General features: G+C 34.9%; 1 protein-coding gene and 1 pseudogene across 7 annotated transcripts in view; one reads left to right on the top strand and one right to left on the bottom strand.

Moving 5' to 3' along the window:
• Nucleotides 1–21,793, top strand: part of SENP7 (SUMO specific peptidase 7) — a 115,742-nt gene that overhangs the window by 60,642 nt on the left and 33,307 nt on the right. For all 7 annotated transcript variants that reach the window (XM_074332590.2, XM_074332581.2, XM_019711204.3 and 4 more), the window contains 4 exons: nucleotides 15,375–15,493; nucleotides 18,235–18,416; nucleotides 19,516–19,855; nucleotides 20,451–20,608. In XM_074332590.2, the coding sequence (XP_074188691.1) occupies nucleotides 15,375–15,493; nucleotides 18,235–18,416; nucleotides 19,516–19,855; nucleotides 20,451–20,608 (799 nt within the window). The remainder of the gene's footprint in view (nucleotides 1–15,374; nucleotides 15,494–18,234; nucleotides 18,417–19,515; nucleotides 19,856–20,450; nucleotides 20,609–21,793) is intronic.
• Nucleotides 7,965–9,642, bottom strand: LOC109434349 (HORMA domain-containing protein 1 pseudogene; annotated as a pseudogene).

Here is a 21,793-nt window from a genome sequence, read left to right on the forward strand (position 1 = left end):
ATCCATTCATCCATTGATGGACACCCAGGTTGCTTCCACATGTTGGTTGTTGTAAATAATGCTGCGATGAACATATGGATGCACATGACCCTTTGAAGTAGTGTTTTGGGTTTCTTCGGATGAATACTCAGAAGTGGGATTACTGGGTCCTTCTTTGTCTCTTAGGGCCTTTGTTTTAAAGTCTATTTTGTCTGATATAAGTATTGCTACTCTAGCTTTATTGTCTCATTTCCATTTTCATGAATTAACTTTTTCCATCTCTACTTTCAGTCTGTGTGTGTCTTCTGATCTGAAGTGAGTCTCTTATAGGCAGCATATGTAAGAGTTTTGTTTTCTTATCCATTCAACCACCTTATGTCTTTTGATTGGACCATTTAATTCATTTGCATTTAAAGTAAATGACTCCATGGAGCAAAATCTGCATTAGCAGGGCTCCGTCCCTTCCCAGTATGCCCTTTGGGTGTGTTGTTTGTGGAGGTGGTTGGGGGTGCATTGTGTATGTTGGTTCTGGGGCCTCTTGGAAGGGGCTCTGGTGCAGGCCAAGGTCAGCCACTGTGTGTGCCCTGCCCTCGGTTATTTGATATGAGTTACAAAGTGGTCTTTGGTTGGTAGCTTGTTGTGATGGGCTTGTAGGCATCTGGTAGAGGCTAAGCTGTGAATTGAGGCCAACTACTCCTAGTAGAGCTGGGCTTGGAGGTGCTTAGCAAGAGGAATAGGACATAGTGAGGCTTCTTGTTTGGGGTGTGTGAATCTTTGAGAGATTTTAGGAAAGTCCATAGTGCAATCCAAGATGTCTGTTTGTATGGCAAAGCTGTTGGAAGTGGCTTGGGTGGCCTGGCAAGTTATGTGGGGCAGTGTTTCAGGCAATCTCCAGTGTGGGATGAACAGTGTTAGCCAGGTCGATGAAGACTCAGACTTGACGCCCACCTATGCCTTCATTCTGGGTGGGTGAAGAGGGCTTAACAAAAGAATCATGGCACCTTGAGCAGCACTTTTATCAAGGATGGAGTTTCCCCTCCAGCCCCTGCTCTGAAGCCAGACAATTCAGTTCCTCTCTGTATGTCCCTGGCACTTTTTGAGCTGCTGCCCCAGCACTGGAGCTCATAGCAAGTGGATCCATCAGTGAGTAATTATGTATGCAGGTCCTTTAAGAGAAATGCCTGGGACTCCAGTAGCCCTCTGTCTCACTGAGCTGCAATTCCTGCTGGTTTTCACAGCCAGGTGTTATGGGGCGTCCTCCTCCCAGCACTTGTGCCCTGGGCTGCTCCTCGGGGAGGACCTCTGCAGCTGAGCTATCCCTCCTGATTCTTAACCAGGGAGTGGGACTAGCTCCTTTAGCATCTCCAAACCTCCTACCTGTCTCCATGTGTCTTTATATCTTTAGTTAAAGAAGTTCTGTTCAGGTAGTCTTCAAATGGTTCTCAATGGTGGTGGTTGTGTAAGTTAGTTGTAATTTCGATGTAGTCATGGGAAGAGGCCAGCACAGCATTTACCTTTTCCACCATCTTGACCTAAAGTCTCTAGGTCTGTAGGTTTTTCTATTTCTGCAAAAAACAGCATTACAATTTTTATAAGAATGCATTAAATCTGTAGATCGCTTTGGTTAGTATCTTAACAATATTCTTTCAATCCATGAACATGGGATGTGTTTCCATGTATTAATATCTTTAATTTTCTTTGTCATGTTTTTAGTTTTTGAGTTTTTTGACTCCTTGGTTAAGTTAATTGCTAAGTTTTAAATTCTTGAAGCTATAATGAATGGAATTGTTTTGTTAATTTCCTTTTTTCATTTATTAACTCTAACAGTTTCTTTTTGTATATGTAATTTTTAGAGTTTTCTACATGTAAGATCATGTCATATGTGAATACAGATTATTTTATTTCTTCTTTTCCAGTTTGTTTTTATTTTTATTTTTCTTGCTTAATTGATCTTGCTAGAACTTCCAGTACTATGTTGACTAGAAGTGGAACAGGTGGGCAAACTTATCTTATTCCTGATCTTAGAGGAAAAGCCTTTCACCATTTGTTACGAAATTCACTGTGGATTTTTTTATATGTGGCTTTTATTATGTCGAGGTAGTTTCCTTGAATTCCTAGACTGTTGAATGTGTTTTCTTTTTTATCATCAGGAAAGGGTGTTGAATTTTGTCAATGTAATAACAAGCGGAGAAAAAAAGGAGGAGGGACACAGGCTAGAATGGAGCTAATTAATTAATTTATTTAGTATCTAATCAATTTATTTAGCAATATGCAATAGCAAAAGACTATGGCAATTAACAGAATATGCTAATGTCAGAAAGTAAAGGTGGTTAAGACTAAACTATGTACATTGATAACAATGTCACGTCAAAGAAGTACACATACTAATAAGTTTAAGAGATCCCAACACATGTTTACTATTGATCAAAAATCACTTGGCTAAATACACAAATAACATCACTTAAGGAGTATCCAAAAGCAGTAATAAGCTCTATAGGATAGCAACTATTACAATAGATGTCAAAAGCTCACCAAACTGGGGGAGAACAACACCGGAAAAGTCATAAATCAAAACCTTGCCACGTCTGTAGCTGAGAGAAACTCAGGTGTCTCCCACTCCGTTATTTGTTAGTTCCCAAGAATGTTGCTGCTGTTGCCTTTGTTGTTGGGAATTAGGAAGTCTGGTACTGCAAGCTGCAAGCTGTATACAGGTTCCCAAAGATGCTAGAATGATGACAATTCACCAACAAAAGAAGTTTCTACTGTCCATTGAGGCAAGTTCCGATCTCTCACTCTGAAACAATCCAATCCTGAAAAGCAGTCCTAAAACAGCAAATCTTCTGAATAGCAATCTCTTGAAACAGTAATCAATCAATATCAAGCCACCTGAGGTCTGTCTTATATATCTCTTTAAATGTACCTTAGAGCCAAGTTTCTTGTCCTGTCCCCCACCCCTTCAGGAATGGCCAGTTATGGGAGGGTCCGACAGCTATTGATATGAATGTTGCCCCTCCGGCTGAAGGGGCAGTTCATCCAGATGAGCAATAAGGCCTGGCGATGTGCCTGTCACGTCGTCCTGATATAAGTTAGCTACTTCTTCACTTCACTGCTGATGTGGGCGAAACAGAGGAGAACAAAGAGGGAATTCTCTCAACCCCTGATCAAGAATTTCTTTAACCCTAAGCTAATCATCACCTCACAGCACAGACAGAAAAGCAACCTCATCTCATATCTTCCTTTCTCAGGAGAATGAGACCAAAGGGGAAATTTACTCAACCCTTGATCACAGCATAGAAATAACCTCATATACAGGAACAGATCAAAGCTGATAGACAAAAGCTCACATCAACCAGTGAAGGCAAATTTTCCTCAACATCTACCCTACAACTCGGCCTCAAAATTTGTATTCATTGGTAATTACATGCAGTCTCTTATGTGAGAGAACAAAGAGTCAACAGACAAAACTTAACCATCACCTCGCATGCAGTCTCTCATGTGAGGGAAGAAAAAGCAAACTAAAAAGCTAACTATTACCTCAAACGGAGTCTCATGTGAGGGAACAAAAAGCAAACAGACAAAAGCTCACATTAACCAATGAAGGCAAATTTTCTTCAACATCTTCCCTACAGTCAAGCACTTTTTCTGCATGAATTGAAATGACTGTGTGGTTTTCCTCCTTGATTCGGTTAATGTGGTGTATTACATTGATAGAGTTTTGTATGTTGAACCATCCTTGCATTCTACATATAAATCCATGTGGTTAGGGTATATAATCATAATGAGCTATTGAATTCTATTTGGATTATTTTTGCATCAGTGTTCATAATGGATATTGGTCTGTAGCTTTTTTGTAGTATCTTTGACTGTCTTTGTTATCAGGGCAATGTTGGCCTTATGGAATGAGGTAGGAAGTATTTTATCCTCCTCAATTTTTTGGAAGAGTTTGGTAGAATTCAGCAGTTGAAGCTATTAGGTTCAGGGCTTTCCTTTCTTGGTAGGTTTTTGGTTACTGACTCAATGTCCTTACTAGTTATGGGTCTATTCAGATTTTCTATTTGTCATTCAGTATTGGTAAACTTGTGTTAATGGGAATTTGTCTATTTCATCCTGATTGTCCAATTTGTTGGCATACAGTTGTTTATTGTAGTCTGTTATAATTCTTGTTTCTGTAAATTGGTAGTAATGTCCTCATTTTCATTTCGATTTTATTAATTTGAATCTTCTTAGTTCATCTAGCTAAAGCTCTGTCAATTTTGTTGATCTTTTTGAAGAACTAACTTTTGGTTTTGTTGATATCCTTTTTTTTTCTTTCTATTCTATGTTTATCTCTGCTCTAATCTTTATTATTTCCTTCCTTCCACTGTCTTTGAATTTAGTTTGTTCTTTTTCTAGCTCCTTCAGTTGTAAGTTAGGTTGTTGATTTGAGTTCTTTCTTATTTCTTAATATAAACATCTACAGCTATATATTTCTCCTTTAGCATTGCTTTTACTATATCCCATATGTTTTGATAAGTTGTTTTCATTTTCATTTATCCCTTAGACTTTTCTCATTTCCTTGTGATTTCTTGTTAGACTCATTTGTTGTAAATTGTAGTGTTTAATTTTCACAAATGTGAATTTTCAAGTTTTCATTCCATTATTGATTTCTGACTTCATCCTTTGTGGTCCGTGAAGATGCTTTGTATGGTATATCTTTCTAAGTATATTGAGGCTTAATTTGTTTTCTACAGTATGGTTTATCCTGTAGAATGTCCAATGTGCACTTGAAAAGAATGTATATTTTGTTGTTGCTGTTTGAGTAGAGTGTTCTGTATATGTCCTTTTGATTTAATAGGTTTATTGTGTTGTTCATGTCCTTTAATTCTTATTTTCTGTCAGGTTATTCTATTTGTTGTTGATAGAGAGATATTGAAATCTCCCAACTTCTTATAGAACTGTCTATTTCTCTCTGTCAGTTTTCACTTTATCTATTTTGATAGTCTAATTAGGTGTGTAAATGTTCATGCAGTTGACCTTTGAACCACACAGATTTGAACTACAGAGGTCCACTTATACAGATTGTTTTTTTTTTTTTTCAATAAATGTATAGTTAGTCCTCTTTATTCCTGGGTTTCACATCTGTGGATTCAACCAACATTGGATTGAAAACAATATTTTCGATGTGTGGTTGGGAATTCATGGATGTGGAGGGTGGACTGTATACATTGTTCTGTGCTATTTTATATAAGGGACTTCAGCATCCATGGATTTTCGTATTCACGGTGGGATCATGGTCCTGGAAACAGTCCCCTGTGGGTACTAAAGGGTGACTGTAGTTAAATTTTGGGGGAGTCCAAAGTTATATATGCAGATATTTTACTGCATAACGTTGGGGGTTGGCACTCTAAACCCTGTGTTATTCAAGGGTCAACTGTAATTGTTAAATTTTCTTGTATTGAATCTTGTACTGATATATAATGTTCTTCTTTGTCTCTTGTAAACTTTTTGATTTCAAATCTATTTTGTCTGATATTAGTATAGCCACTTTTGTTGTCTTTTGGCTAGTATTTGCGTAGAATACTTTCTTCTATCCTTTTACTCTTAACCTATTGGTGCTTTTGGATCTGAAGTGAGTCTCTGTAGGCAGGCTATAGTTGGGTTATATATATTTTTAAATCCATTCTGCTAATCTTTGTCTTTTGTTTGGAGAGTTTAATTAATTAACATTTAAAGGAATAGATAAAGTGACTTATTTCTGTCATTTTGATTATTTGTTTTCTATATGCCTTATAGTTTTGTTTTTGCCCCATATTTCCTGCGCTACTGTCTTTTTCTGTGTTCCCTTGTTTTTTGTAGTGAAACTTTTTGTTTCTCTTCTCATTTCCTTTTGTCTGTACTCTGTAGCTGATATCTTTGTGGTTATCGTGGGGTTTACATTTAACATTCCTTTTTTAAAAAGTTTGTTGGGGTGACAATTGTTAGCAAAGTTACATAGATTTCAGATGTACAGTTCTGTAATACATTATCTATATCTCACATTGGGTGTTCACCATCCAGAGTCAGTTCTCTTTCCATCACCATATATTAGACCCCATTTACCCTCTTGTGGAGCCCTGCTCCCCTTACCCCTTTACCCTAAACTGTTGTCTATGTCCATGAGTTTTTGTTCTTTCAGTTATTTTTCTTGTTCTTTTGTTGTTTTTGGTTTATATACCACATATCAATGAAATCATGTGGTTCTCTACTTTTTCTGTCTGACTTATTTCGCTTAGCATTATAATCTCAAGATCCATCCATGTTGTCATAAATGGTCCTATTTCATCTTTTCTTACTGCCGAATACATTTAACATTCTAAAGTTACAACACTGTAATTTGAATTTATAACAGCCTAACTTTAGTAACATTCAAAACTGTGCTCCTATACAGCTCTGTCTTCACTTCCTTTCGAGTATTGACTGCACAAAATTATATTTTTATGCATTGTGTGTTCAAAAATGTAGTCTAATAGTTTCAAAAAATGCATTAGTCTTTTAAATCATGTAGAAAAAGGCAAATTACATGCCAAGGTACAATAATACCAGCTTTTATAATTGTCCATGTATTTTCCAATAATATTTATTTCTTCATATGGTTTCGAGTTACTGTCTAATGTCCTGTCTTTTCAACGTGAAGGACTCGCTTTAGCATTTCTTGTAGAGCTGATCTAGTGGTAATGCACTATTTCAGGTTTTGTTTAATTTGAAATGTGTTAATTTTGCCCATACTTTTGAAGGACAGTTTTGCCAGATATAGAGTTTCTGGTTGAGTTTTTTTCTTTAGAACTTTGAATATACCAATCCAATGCCTTCTAGCTACCATGTTTTTTGACGAGAAATCTGCTTAAAATCACCCCCCTGCTTTTTTTTGCCCCCCTTCCCCCCACTCCGGTTCAAGCCATTGTTTCTTCGTCTAGTTGTGTAGGACACAGCTCCCTGGCCCATGCTGGTATTATGAACCTTGTGCTCTCCCCGGCTGAGACAGTCGGTCACCGGTTGTCAGTCAGATGCTCATGCTGGCTGCTGGCCACTCACGCTGGCCGCCCGCCACTCATGGCAGCACACAGCAGCCCATGGCCACTCACACTGGCTGCTGGTCACTCACGCTGGCTTCTGGCCACTCACGCTGTCCACCGGTTGCTCATGGCAGCCTAGCTCCAGGGAGAGCCGTTGTTCACAATCTTAACTGTAGAGGGCACAGCTCACTGGCCCATGTGGGAATCGAAACAGCGACCCCGGTGTTAGGAGCCTGGTGCTCTAATCACACTTGAGCCACCGGGCTGGCCCTGCTTAAAATCTTAATTGAGATTTTTTTGTATGTGACAAGACATTTTTTTCTTGGTGTTTTCAAGAGTCTCAATTTGTCTTTGTCTTTCAGTAGTTTTATTATAACATTTTTCAGCGAAGGTCTTACTGAGTTTATTCTACCACTAGTTCCTTGGGATTCTTGGAGGTTTATATTTATTTGTTTGTTTGTTTGTTTATTTTAGATGCTGGATAACATTTTTGCTCCCCAAAATGCCAGACTCAAAATCTTAGTCATCATTTTGTCTTATTTTTTTTTTTTATCATTTTGTCTTATAGTAAAAAATGTTTTAAAAAAGGTAAAGCACATATGTTTAATTGTACACTGCATATTGTTAATACACTGTATCAAAGTACTGAAGAAGATTGTTTTAATAACAATTGCAAACACAGTTAAATGGCATAGTTTTAACATAAGTAAAAAGTGAATTCCTTCCAAAATTTAACACCAAAATAAATATTATTTGTTTCAAAATGGCTTTAGGAGGCCTTAAAAATTAATATATTTTTTAAAGGAAGTATCCACCAAAATGGAAGCTAGATCAATATTGAGTAGATAATTATGACACTGATGTTTTTTATTTTATTCAAAAATTCTCTTGGATTTGTCTCAGATAACATTCAGGATCACAATGTGGTAAGTCAGCTAAGAATTCAATTTCAGTTCACGAACTGCATAAGACTACATCTAAGTTTTCAGAGATAGGGCAAACACACCTTAAAATAGTAATATAGTTTCCTTTAAATATTGTAATGAACTGTGCAAACATGAAGAAGAAAAATAATTTTCGTGTATGGTCCTTTGGTTCACTAAACTTTTTATTTTTGGCATTGACTAGGAGAATTAAAGTGATGACAGACTTTTCCCAGATTTGAGTTCACGTCTCTTTTTCTTGTCTTTAGAAGGTTTTACTGATTGATTTCCATTAGCCATTTTATTCTGAAAGATTTTTCCACTTCTTGTTTTGCTTTCAGACACATCAAGTTCAGAAGTTTTATTTACTTTATACACATCAAGTTCAAGTGTTTTATTGACTAAGTGCTCAACCTGAGAATGAGAAATTGAAAGATCTGGACTTTCTTTACACCTCATAGTCTCATCTTCCTCACAAACTAAATTTAGTTCTTCAAGTTCAGAAGATCCAGAATTTTTTTTCTGCTCTTCCATTTTAGTTTCAATGTCAAAATAATCACTTATATAATGCTCTTGGTCATATTCTACATCATCTTTGTCCATGAGAATTTTCTGAAGTGGTGTTTTTAATTGTTTTGGTGATAATACAGGTGAATAAATATTTTCCATTCATTCTTCTCAGTAGTCACTTTGATGGTGTGAAAAGGAGTTGGAACTTCTCCCACATTTAAGTACATAGGCTCCCCATCAAATATCTCTCCACAATCACCATCCTTAAAACCAGGAGGCTGGTAATCTGCAGGTGTGACTTCATCGTAGTAAAAAAGTTTCATGGTCAAACAAACATCATTAGGTAAAGGTCCTAGATTTTGTATTACAACATAATTCTTGCGAATGAGGAGAATACTTGCTTTCTTCGTGTCAGCAGATGACACACGTGATTCACTGCTTTGGTTTTTACTTAAGAAGTCCATGATTGGTCCATTATTGGTATACTTGAATTTAAATTGGTAATGTTCTGAAATTGTGTGAGGGTCTTCTGGATTGGTGTATACAACTAGCACAACCATCCTTAGATGTTTTTTCTGTAAAGCTTGATAGCATCCTAGCATCCACTTCACTAACTGTGTAGATCCTGGACAATGTTTATCTTCTCTCAGAATTTTGAAAAAAGATCATCTACCTATCTTGTTCCATAAGCACATTCTGGAAAAATTCCTCTCAAATACGTGATGCAGGATACTGAAACTGCTAGGAGCCTCTTCACTAACACCAAGCTCAGTTGATACCTTACTGGGAAATATCAATGCACTCACAGAAGTTCTCTTCAGTTGTGCAGTGGCCATCTTCTTATAAAGTATTTTCTTTAATTCAACCTGCGAGGGCCACTACCAGCGACCAGAACTGTATGACACTGATTCTTGGATGTTTATATTCATGTCTTTCATCAAATTTGGAATTTTGTTGGTGATTATTTATTCAAATAATCTCTCTGCCCTTTTTCTTCTCCTTCTGAGACTCCAATAATGCATATATTGATCCATTTGTTGATGTACCACATGTTCCTTAGGCTCTATTTACTTTTCTTAAAATTTTCTTTTTTCTGTTCCTAGATTTGATAATTTCCATGATCATATCTTAAGGTTCACCAGTTATTTCTTCTGTCTGCTCAAATCTGCTTTTGAATCTCTTTAATGAAATTTTGCATTTTAGTTAGTGTATCTTTTAGCTCCATAATTTTCCTTTTGGTTCATACGAGGTCTGACAATTAAGTTTGTGAATTTGTTGCAATGATGCTGCTAAGCTTTTTTGACATTAGAGGATTATTCATTATGAATTTGTACCAGCTGGACAAACAGTTAACCAAGTTTACTATTTGGAGGTGCTGAAAAGGCTGTGTGAAAAAGTTAGACGACCTGAATTTTTTGCCAACAGTTCATGGCTCTTGCATCACGACAATGCACCAGCTCACACGGCGCTATCTGTGAGGGCGTTTTTAGACAGTAAGCAAATAATTTGGACCACCCTCCCTACTCACTTGATCTGGCCCCCAATGACTTCTTTCTTTACCCAAAGATAAAGGAAATATTGAAAGGAAGACATTTTGATGACATTCAGGACGTCAAGGGTAATACGATGACAGCTCTGATGGCCATTCTAGAAAAAGAGTTCCAAAATTGCTTTGAAGGGTGGACTAGGCGCTAGCATCGTTGCATAGCTTCCCAAGGGGAGTACTTCGAGGGTGACCATGTGATATTCAGCAATGAGGTATGTAGCTTTTTTTCTAGGATGTCTTTGTCAACTTGATTGTCCGAGCTCGTGTGTATATTTTGACTTTTTATGAATATTTTCATTTTGTCATAAGTCACTTCCTTGACTTTGTTCAAGATTAATTTTAGCTTTCTGAGGCGCTTTAAGACAGTCATTTTAATGTCTTTGTCTGTTGAGCCTGTCATCTGGATTTTTTCAGGGACAGGTACTGTTGATCTATATTTTTCCTTCAAATTGGCCATACTTTTTTGTTTCTTTGTATGACTTGTGATTTTTTTGTTGAACACTTGACATTTGAATCTTATAATACGGTAAGTCTGGAAATCAGATTTTCCGCCTTCACCAGGGTTTGCTGGTGTTTTTTTAATTTTTATTTTGTTATTGTAACATGTCTTTTTTGCAGGGATCAGTCTGATGTATAAACATAACATGTTAGGTCTTTTCTAAGTCTGCGTCTTTCTTTGGTTATGTCTGTGACTTTCTGAATACCCTCATGTATGTGATTACTTTTTAACATCTTAGTCATTAAGTGTTTGGTTTCCAAAAGAGAAAACAAGAAAAATGAGGGCGGGGGGGCAGGGCGGAATAGAGGGGGAGGGCATGGGTGCTAGTCCTTTAAATCTTATGGAAGTCATTTTAGTTGGATAGGGTGAGGGTTGCAAAAATGGATGCCTTCTTAATGTCTGCTCATCCATGATTAAAAACAACAAGCAGTTATCAGAATACAGATTCCCAGTATTTGGATGACCTTGTCAAGACTGCTCACCTTGGTTTTTGCAAGCCCATGCGAACAGTTTTAGGAACTCTTAGGAACTTGGGCATAGGTGCTTGCCTCAGGGCTGTGGGTAGGGGATGGTTGGTTACCTGCTACCACCCAAAAAGGTGAAATTGACCAAAATTAACTCTAATTCTTGTTGAATTTTTTGACTGGAAGTTGCAAGCCTTTAATAGACAGCAGAATTCCAAAATAGTTACATCAGACAGATTCTGCCAGTGCAGTTGTTGTCTAGGTGAGTAGATGGTAGGTGCTTCCTACTCCACAATCTTCCTAAGGTCACTTGATATGAGTTTTATATTTTACTGTACAGAGATCCTTGATTTATTTTTGGTATGTGATTGTTAAATAGTTTTGGAAATGTGGTAATTACTTTATGTATTCTATTACAAGGGAATGCTGTAGTTTAATAACTTCATAGTTGCTTATTTCAAAATTTTTATTCACTTAAATAATACCATAATGAGTTGTTTCATTAATAATAATTATCATGGATGAGAATATTGTGTGTAAGGCTTTAACTCATTCTTTGGCTATTGAAATATTAACCATATCGATTTCCCAATTTTTTGTATCAATTTATTTTTGAAAATTAACTAGTGCATTTTTTTGATAGGTTACTGACAGATAATATTGTATTAGCCTTAGGTATACAATATAATGATTTACTATATGTTTGAATTGGGAAATGATTAACACAGTAAGTTTAGTTAACATCCATCACCCCACACAGTTGCAATTTTTTTTCTTGTGATGAGAACTTTTATAATAAGAGCTGTCTTAGTAACTTTCAAATATACAATACACCACTTATAATGGAAACTTTACCATTTTACTATAGGGAGAGCGTTGCCACCTACCCTCCTGGCAGCCTCCCTCCAGCTGTCACCTCCCTCCAGCTCTGGCAACCACCAATCTGTTGTCTACATCGAGGTTTTGTTTGTTTGTTTCTTTGTTTTTTAAGATACTACATATAAGAGAGGAAGTGAGATGTACAGTATTTGTCTTTGTCTGACATATTTCACTTAGCATAATGCCTTAAGGTCCATCCATCTTATCACAAACAGCAGGGTTTCTTTCTTTTTTTATCACTGAATAATATTTGTGTGTGTGTGTGTTTGTATCACATTTTCTTTATTCATTCTTCTTATTATAGACACTTAGGTTGTTTCTATATGGTGGCTATTGTAAATAATGCTACAGTGAACATGGGGGTGCTAAATACCCAGTACATGAATTGCTGAATGACTTGGCATTTTTTTTTTTAATTTTTTTAAAATTGGGAAACAGAGTGTTTCTCCAGGGTGCATCAGCTCCAAGTCAAGTCATTGTCCTTCAGGGTAGCTGTGGAGGGCGCAGCTCAGCTCCAAGTCCAGTTGCCGTTTTCAAGCTAGTTGTTGGGGGGGGCACAGCCCACCGTCCCATGTGGGGATTGAACTGGCAACCTTGTTGAGAACTTGAGCTCTAAGCAAATGAGCTATCCAGCTGTCCACCGGCAACTCAGTGGAAGCTCAGCTGAAGTGGTTGTCTTCAATCTAGTTGTGGAGGGCGCGGCGGCTCACTGGCCCATGTGGGAATCAAACCGGCAACCTTATTGCTAAGAGCGCACTCTCTAACCAACTGAGCCAACCAGCAACCCCTATTTTTAATTTTTTGAGGAACTTCCATACTACTTTCCATAGTGGATGCACCAATTTACTAATTCCACCAACATCGCGCAAGGACATCTTTTCTAACACTTTTATTTCTTTTTTTGACAATAGCCATTCTAACAGGTGTGAAGTGATACCTCAGTGTGGTTTTGATTTGCATTTCCATGATAATTGCTGATGTTGAGCTCCATTATATGTACCTGTTGGCCATGTGTATGTCTTTGGAATAATAATTACTCAGTTCTGCCCATTGAAAAAAAGTTTTTTTCTGCTATTGAGTTTTATTGAGTTGTATGAGGTTTTTTTTTTTTAATGTATTTTGCATTTTAACCCCTTTTTGGATGTATGGGTATGATTTGCAGGTATTTCTCCCATTCCCTAGGTTCCCTTTTCATCTTGGAGATAGTATCTTTTTCTGAAGGGAAGCTTTTTAGTGTGATATATTGTTTACATTGCTTTTGTTGCCTTTGCTTTGTTGTTAAGCCCACAAATCATTGCTAAGACCAATGTCACGGAGCTTACCCCCATGTTTTCTTCCAGGAGTTTTATGGTTTCAGGTCTTATGTTCAATTCTTTAATCCATTTTGAGTTGATTTTCATGTATAATGTGAGATATTAGTTCACTTTATTCTTTTGTCCAGCTTTCCCAACATTTATTTCACCATTGTATGTTCTTTGTTCCTTTATCATAAGTTAATTGACTATACATGTGTGGACTTATTTTTGACTCTATTCTGAATTGATCTGTGTCTGTTTTTCTACCAATGCCATACTGTTTTGATTCCTATAGCTTTATAATATGGTTTGAAATCAGGACGTGTGATTCCTTCAGCTTTGTTCTTTCACAAGATGCTTTGGCTATTTTGGGGGTCTTTTGTGGTTCCGTTCCATAGAAATACTAAGATTGTTTTGTTTTTATGAAAAAGGCCATTGGAATGTCGATTGGATTGTATTGAGTCTGTAGGTTGCTTTGGACATTTTAACAATATTAAATCTTCTAATCCATGAGTACAGAATTTCTTTCCATTTATGCATATTTGCGTTGTCTTCAATTTCATCGACCGTCTTACAGTTTTCAGTGTACGGGTCTTTATCCATCTTGGTTATATTTATTCTTAGGTATTTTATTCCTTTTGATGCAATTGTGAATGCAATTGTTTTCTTAATTTCTCTTTGTGATATTTTGCTCATAGCGTATAGAAATGCTACTGATTTTTGTTCATTGATTTTTATATCGTGCAACTTCACTGACTTTGTTGATTAGTTCTAACAGTTTTTTGGTAGATTCTTTAGGGTTTTCTACATGTAAGATCATATTATCTGCAAATAATGACAGTTTTACTTCTTTTCAGATTTACATGCCTTTTATTTCTTTGTCTTCCTTAATTGCTTTGTTTAGGATTTCCAGAATTTTGTTGAATAAGTGTGGTGAGAATGGGCACCATTGTCTTGGTCCTCATCTCAGAGGAAAAACTTTTAAATCTTTACTGTTGAGTATGTTACGTGGGGGTTTGTTGTATTGGCCTTTGCTATGTTGAGGTACTTTCCTTCTATATCCAATTTCTTGAGGGTTTTATCATGAAAGGATGTTGAATTTCATGAAATACTTTTTCTATATCTATTTAGTAATCATGTACCTTTTATCTTTCATTCTATTAATGTGTTGTATCACATTTATTTGTGGATGTTGAGACATACTTACACCCCTGGAATAAATCCATTTCGATCATGGTGTAGTAGCCTATCTTTAAGGTACTGTTGAATTTGGGTTCCTAATATTTTGTTGAGGATTTTTGCATCTATAGTCTTTAGGGATAGTGGTCTCTAGTTTTCGTTTTCTGTAGTGTCCTTACCTGGCTTTGGTATCAGGATAATGATGACCTCCTAAAATGAGTTTAGGAATATTCCTTTCTTTTCAATTTTTGGGAAGAGTTTGGGAAGGATTCACATTAATTTTTTAAAAATTGTTTGGTAGAATTATCAATGAAATCATCTGGTCCTGGGCTTTTCTTTACTGGGAGGCTTGATTCTAATTCAGTCTCCTTACTCGTTATTGGTCACTTTATATTTTCTTTTTAGTCTTAGTAGGTTGTATGTTTCTAGTTATTTATCCATTTCTTTTAGGTATTTCAATTTTTTGGCATATAATTGTTCATAGTAATCTGTTGATTATCCTGTATATTTTTGTGGTATGAGTTTTGGTGTCTCCTCTTTGATTTCTGTTTACATTTATGAGTCTTTTCTTTCTCTTAGTTTGTCTGGTTAAAGGTTTGTCAGTTTTGTTTGTCTTTTTAAAAAAAGTAGTTCTTAGTTTTGTTGATCTTTTATGTTTCTCTGGTCTCTATTTTATTTATTTCTGCTCTGATCTTTGTTGTTTTCTTTCTCCTGCTTCAGTTGTTCTTTTTCTAAGTTCTTGAGGTGTAAAGTGAGGTTGTTTACTTTTCAGACCTCTGATGTATTTTATACGTGTATTATTCTTTTGCTCATTTTTCACGTGCAGAATTCTGCGGTGTGGGTATCTACCCCATATCCCAAAAGAAAATGGAGAATTTAAAGGTAGAACAGGAATGAGAGCTTATTTCTCAAATCTTAGTTTATTATTTTTTTACTGTTTAGATCATATACTCTTCTATGTGGGATTGTGTTTGTAATTTACTGATTTTTATCTTGAATATATGCCAGCTGGCTTCAAAATTCATTTGGGTTTAGAAGAATTGAGTATAATACTATTTTTTTTTTGCAGGGTTTCACAACGAAATAAGACAGTAGATAATAATTATGCAAAACAGGCTGCACATACCAAAGAAAAGAGAAGAGATGATGATGTCATTTCTCTTATAGTGTCTGATGCTCAACCTAAAGGTTTGTTAACCTTAGAAAACTTGTCGTTTGAATTTTTGTGTATTGCTTTTATAATAATTTTAAAATTGTAAATAACTAATTTTACATTTCAAGGATATGTGAAAATAAAGGGAGATTATTTAGCAACACAAAGAAAATTGCTAAATTTACTATTTGTATGTTGTAATATTTATTTCTTGATTGATATACTAAATTCAGAAGTAAATTTGGATTTTTGTTGTTGTTATTGTTGGGGCTGGGCATATATCTATAAAGGTATAATGTTAGTTTAGCTATTTCTAAGTGTTTCCATAGATATGTTTGGGAGTTGTATTACTGCTAACTCGATGATTATTATTAGCTTCCTAGTGGCTATCCTCCTACTATGAACTACATTCTTTATTCATTAGAATTTCTCTCAACTCTAGGAGGATGCCAATACAAGCCATTATTAGCATTTTTAAAGGTAAATACATCCCAGACTACTGAAAATTCTTTGTAGGCTTCCTGGCATGTCGGGTCATCTGACTTCTTTACTCTTTTTTTTGTTTCTCTTTTAAGATTTTTAAATAATTTACAAAAATTTGCACCAGAACAATTTACTACATTAGTCAGATGGGAAACTAACATCTTCAGGGGTATCTTGGATTATTGATAGCTTCAAACGAGTGAGGTATTTTGTTTTCTGAATGATTTTATAAATTATTCACAAGAAAAGATGGTCCTTTAATGACACTATGCAAAATTTTGTACTTCCTTTGAAACACAGCAATCTACACATTTTTAGTAGCCTTTTCCATACAAGAGGAAAACTTATAAGGAAACTAGACTAATAACTTCGATGTATACAAGAAACCAGCTGCAACTCCTAAGAGGGTAATTTTTAGAGAAAACATTGTGACTCTGTAGTCATAACCTTTCAATTAGTCACTAAGTACTGTCTGCATATAATGAAAGACATTTCTTATGAATTGTGCTTTCCCCAGAAGCAATTACCATTACTTATCAAGTAAAAATATAAGTACTTGTATAAGTGAGCTCAATTCAAATACTGTCAAGGCACTGTTAAGCTCTCACACTCCACTGCTTTTCTAGATAGAGTAGCAATAATTGAATAAAAATCTTTCTGATTTGTGCCCTTCAGTATTACTACAAAGTCACAGTGGAATTTTAGATACACAACATGGAAAAAAGTACGTAACAATAGAAATGCTTTATATTTTCTTAGTATCCCTGAAGGTTTTGGAAATTAGGTATTAAAACTCATTATGTTTTCATCCTATTGATAATTGTGTTTAATTCCAGTTGTTTAACATAGGCCATAAATTAATGGAAATTCTTAATCCCCAGGTATACCATTTTGTAGTACATTACATTTGCATTGTGGAATTTGCTTTTATAAAAATAATACATTGGAAATATTTAATATTTTTTGTTTATAGGATTTTTTCATCTCTGATTTCGTTCACTAGTAATATTTGCAAGTTAAATTGTACATAATATGCAGGTGGAATCATATTTTTACAATGTTTAGCTCTATCTAATAAATTTATTCCTGTTTTCCATGAAATAGTCTTGGCTGAAGTGCAAATGGTGAACTGTTTAAAGAAAAGTTCCTATATAATAGTTTTTCTCAAGCCACTTTCCTTTCATCAGTCTTTTTTATATAGTATTTATATTTGAAATTTTAATTTGATACAGTTTTTATGTATAGAAATTGTATTTGACTACCTTTGCAGTTTACAAAATTACAAATAAAATTTATTGTGCTTTTCAAAATACTCTGTTGATGATTGGGGGATTTTATTTTCATGGGCGAGAAAGTAAATTGGAAGATTGTTGACTCTTAAAGTTTTTGCCTTCAATCCTATCCCAATGCCTGCCTTTTAAACAACAACAAAGAGATATTATGAATGTTAGTCATTAGGTGTCTATGAAGCTAGAGTAAGAGCAAGAATAGTTTGAAGAGTGTTGAAAGAACTTTGAGTGAATAGAGAGGCCAGGCTAGTCAGTGTTGCATGAATAATAAGTTATGGATTCAGGGAATATGCTTTGGGACTTGCTGTGCATAACTTTTGAATTTGTATTTGTGTGATGTAGCTTCAGAAAGCAAAATGATTCATGATAATTTTCAGGTAGAACCTATTGGAAGGTATTTTTGTATAGTACATATATTTGATAAACGAAATATTAAGCATTTTTAGTAGTAATTGCCATGGATTTCATAGTCAGATGCTCAGGAAAGGTATTTTGGCTCCTTTTAAAAGAGCAGTGATCAATGCTCTGCTCTTTTAAGTTATTGTCCGTTTTCACTTAAAAAATATGCGTACAACTTACGTTTTAAAAAGACAACAAATTCTAAGATCACAATGAATTATCAAAAAATATTAAAACATGAATTTTCCATGTTTTTTTCCGAATTTTATTAAGACCCACCCCCCCACTTTTTTTTTTTGTATTACAGTTGAAGTTATAGTAAATGGTAAAACATGATTTGATTGCTTTGCTTTGGTTACTAAAGAATACTTCTTTTAAATATATTTTCCTCATATTTATTGTACAATGAACATTCACTTTGTGTGTAGTTTAAAATAGGTTATCTCTTCATATTCATCCATGTCATGTCATGTGAGAATTTAACAGTGGACTTCTTTTTTAACATTAGTTTTGGAAGTGGTATATTTGATGATGTTTCAAAGAACTCTTCTAAAAGGGATTCTTCCTGTATTTTTTGGTTATATTTATGTCTCTTGTTTTTTAAGAGCTCAGTAGTGGAAGCAGAGGTTGTGATGATCTTGAAGAGGGGAGCAGAAACAAGGATGATACATATTCTGATTCAAAAATGGAACCCACTCTGATTTCCAGGAAGAGAAAGAAAAGGCTTAGAAGTAATTTACGTGATTCTCATAATTGTACTTCTTTATATAAGCCAGCAGAACAGACAGTAAGTAGAGGTATTTAGATGTCATGTGAAATAATTTGTGCTATGGTAAAAATGAATTGACTGTGGCCAAATGTTTTTCTAGCTTTTTGCTTTTGTCTTCAGATTTCTTTCTTTTCTTTGTCTCCTTTTTTGATTCTTTGTTTGATTTTTTAAAAATAATTTAAAGGAAACTTTATTTTTGCAGTAATACAGTTATTGGAACAAATTTAAATATTATGAATGAGTAAAAAGTTAAAATTTCTCCTCCTCTTATACCACTCCTTACTCAGAAGTTTGGTGTATATCATTCAGACTTGTTTTACTTTCCCTTTCATTAACCAAATACTATTTGTACTGTTTAGCTAATTGCTTTTTCACTTGCTTGTAAAATTATTACCAGATTTCTTTTATCAGTAGTTATTTACTTACCAACTTCTTTAAGCTTCTCTTTATCTAGAGTTTAGGGAATTTGTTGCAAGTAAAGAATTATCATACTTAATACATACATTACATATTTCTTTTTTTTTTTACATTACCTATTTTCAAAGACTTCATATATGGTTAACAAAACAATAAGAAGACAGGTTTTTGATTCCTTTGATTCACAATGCATTTCAGGACTTTGCAGGCCTTTGACTTACACACATGATTTAGATTTATGCAGCACTAGAGATTTGAAGGCAATGATTAATTTTCATAATTTTTCGTATTGTTATCCTGTTAGGTTTTAAATTTTTTGCTCTCATTACTAGTCACTTGATGTCATGTCCTCATTACTTTTGCAAAATAAAACTGTAAAAAGTCTTCTTCTCATTCTAAGGTTGACTTAGATCATGGGAGACTATCTGAAGCACTTGTAAATACGGGAGTCTCACCATCCCATACTTTTAAAAATGTTTAGGCATCAGATTGGACAGACCGAACTCTGTATCTTTATACTTGGGAGACACTGGCAAGAGTAGTGTAGCATCATTGTGTAGTTTTCTGTCCCTGTAGTTATAGAAATGATATACTGTTTTTACTTTTATATTCTTCTTTAGGAATTTAAACTTAAAAAAAGTTTTTTATGTTGCCAAATTTGAAAAATGTTAATTTTTTGTATGCATTTATTTATGTTCAGAAAGAACAAGAAAATGACTCAACACTATCCACTGAGTTTGAAAAGTCAAGTGAAAACCATTATCAAGACCCAAAACTGCTTGAAGAAATTACACCTGAACCTGTAGAAAGTGATTTTACTAAGCTATCCTCACTTAATAGTAAAGAGGTCGCTTTGAGTGCTGCTCTCAAAAGCATCCCTGACTGTTCAATCACTGAAACTTTTGAGAGCTCTATTTCCACTGATACTGCGGGGAATTCTACCTTGGTTGAAAAAGATGAGAGTGAGTTGAATGCAATAGAAAAACCAGTTTTAAGTGAACACAGTGAAGGGAACCAATCACTTATCTCAGCTGAACCAAGTAAGTAACAGGAGGATCGGAAAGGCTCTTAATTTTATCTCATCAGTAGATTGTAAAAGATTCTGTAAGGACCATTATTATTGTCATTTGGTTGATGAAGCTGAAGTGCAGAGATTTTAAGTGCTATTATTGTCATTAATTTTTATTTAATTAATTTTCAAGTATTTGATGTGGTCACACTGTACATAAAAAGTTCTAAAAGATATACAATAAATAATCTCCCACGTGTTCCCCGTAGCCCTCCATTTCCCTAAGCAACTAATGTAACAGGATTTAAATTACAATTCAGAGTGATGGCACAATACATTATTAGAACTAGGACTTGTTTCTAAATTCTTACCTTGGTCTTATTTATTTTTTAAATGTCTTCATCCTTCAACCTTCAGGTAACTGCTAAACAATAGCACTGATATGGAAACATTGTATATAAGTAGTATAAATTAGGTATTGAATGATAGACCAGTTTCTAAACTGAATAAAGGTAGATGATTAAATTTACTGGGATTATTAAAGATACATCACATGAATTAGAAAGTTCTTTGTTTGAGATATGATTATTGTAATATTTAAAAACACACTTTTTTTTCCTTTTTAGTTGTTGTTTCCAGTGATGAAGAAGGACCCATTGAACATAAAAGTTCAGAGATTCTTAAATTACAACCTACGCAGGACCATGCCATCACTAATGAAAATGAGAGTACTTCTAAATCAGCATTGTCGGAATTACCATTGATTACATGCCAGTCAGTACAGGTAATATATTTCTGCCTTCTCACAGATAAATAGTGAAATACTCACTGTTAGCTAATGATTACTTCTTATTTCATCAAGGAGCATATTGTAACAAAAATTACAATTTTTCTTAGTTTGAATTTTGAGACAACTTTCATATTAATTTCAGAGAAATATATTATAACAATTGTCTTTATTTTGAATTAAAAACATTGTACCATTTTTTTCTCGTCATTTATATTTCTTCAGTCTAAATATTCTATTGAATATTTTTTCTTTTTTTAATGGTTCACATTAGACATTTAGTTACTTTATCAAAACTTTTTCTAGAATTAAACAGTTTCCAATATTTGTGTGTCTGGTCTTGCAGTACTGTAGCTGCTTGGAATTACTCCTTTTCCTTGCTTGCTATTAAGGCAGCATACTATAGAGGAAAGAGCATGGCTTCTGAAGATACGCAGACCTGTGTTCAAATCCTGGCTCTGCCATTTGGACAAGTCACTTAACTTCCTTAATAAAGATAATGATACCTATCTCACAAGATTATTTCGAGTAGCAAATGAAATCATGTGGGGGATTTAGAATAATGTCACATACCTATCAGTTTGTTAAGTCTTTTGTCTCTCCCTTCTTGTAGAAAATAATAAATGGAAGCCTCTGTTGGTTTAATGTCCCCCAATTGTGTTTTTGACATAGTACTTTGAAGAGTATAGCTTTAAAGTAAGGTTCAAATAATTTATTGTCAGTATTCATTCATATTACCAGCCTCTGATTGTTTTATTTTTAAGAAATGATCATTGATTATTTAGAATAATTTTCTCAAGGTAAATCATAGATTTTTTTTTTTTTATTCTTTGTTTTAAATTAACATTTAATCTGGCTCTGTGACTCGGTTAAAAAAAAATTTTTTTTTATTGGGGAATATTGGAGAACAGTGTGTTTCTCCAGGGCCCATTAGCTCTAAGTCGTTCTTCAATCTAGTTGTGGAGGGCGCAGCTCAGCTCTAAGTCCAGTCGCCGCTTTCAATCTTTAGTTGCACGAGGCGCAGCCCACCATCCCATGGGGGAATTGAACCGGCAACCTTGTTGTTGAGAGCTCACACTCTAACTAACTGAGCCATCCAGCCACCCCTCCCGAAGCTCAGTGGCAGCTAGTTATCTTCAATCTAGTTGTGGAGGGTGCAGCTCACTGGCTCACGTGGGAATC

Source organism: Rhinolophus sinicus, chromosome 17 (assembly GCF_057876585.1).
Source record: "Rhinolophus sinicus isolate RSI-liver-muscle chromosome 17, RSI-T2T, whole genome shotgun sequence".
In the NCBI taxonomy this organism is placed as follows: Eukaryota; Metazoa; Chordata; class Mammalia; order Chiroptera; family Rhinolophidae; genus Rhinolophus; species Rhinolophus sinicus.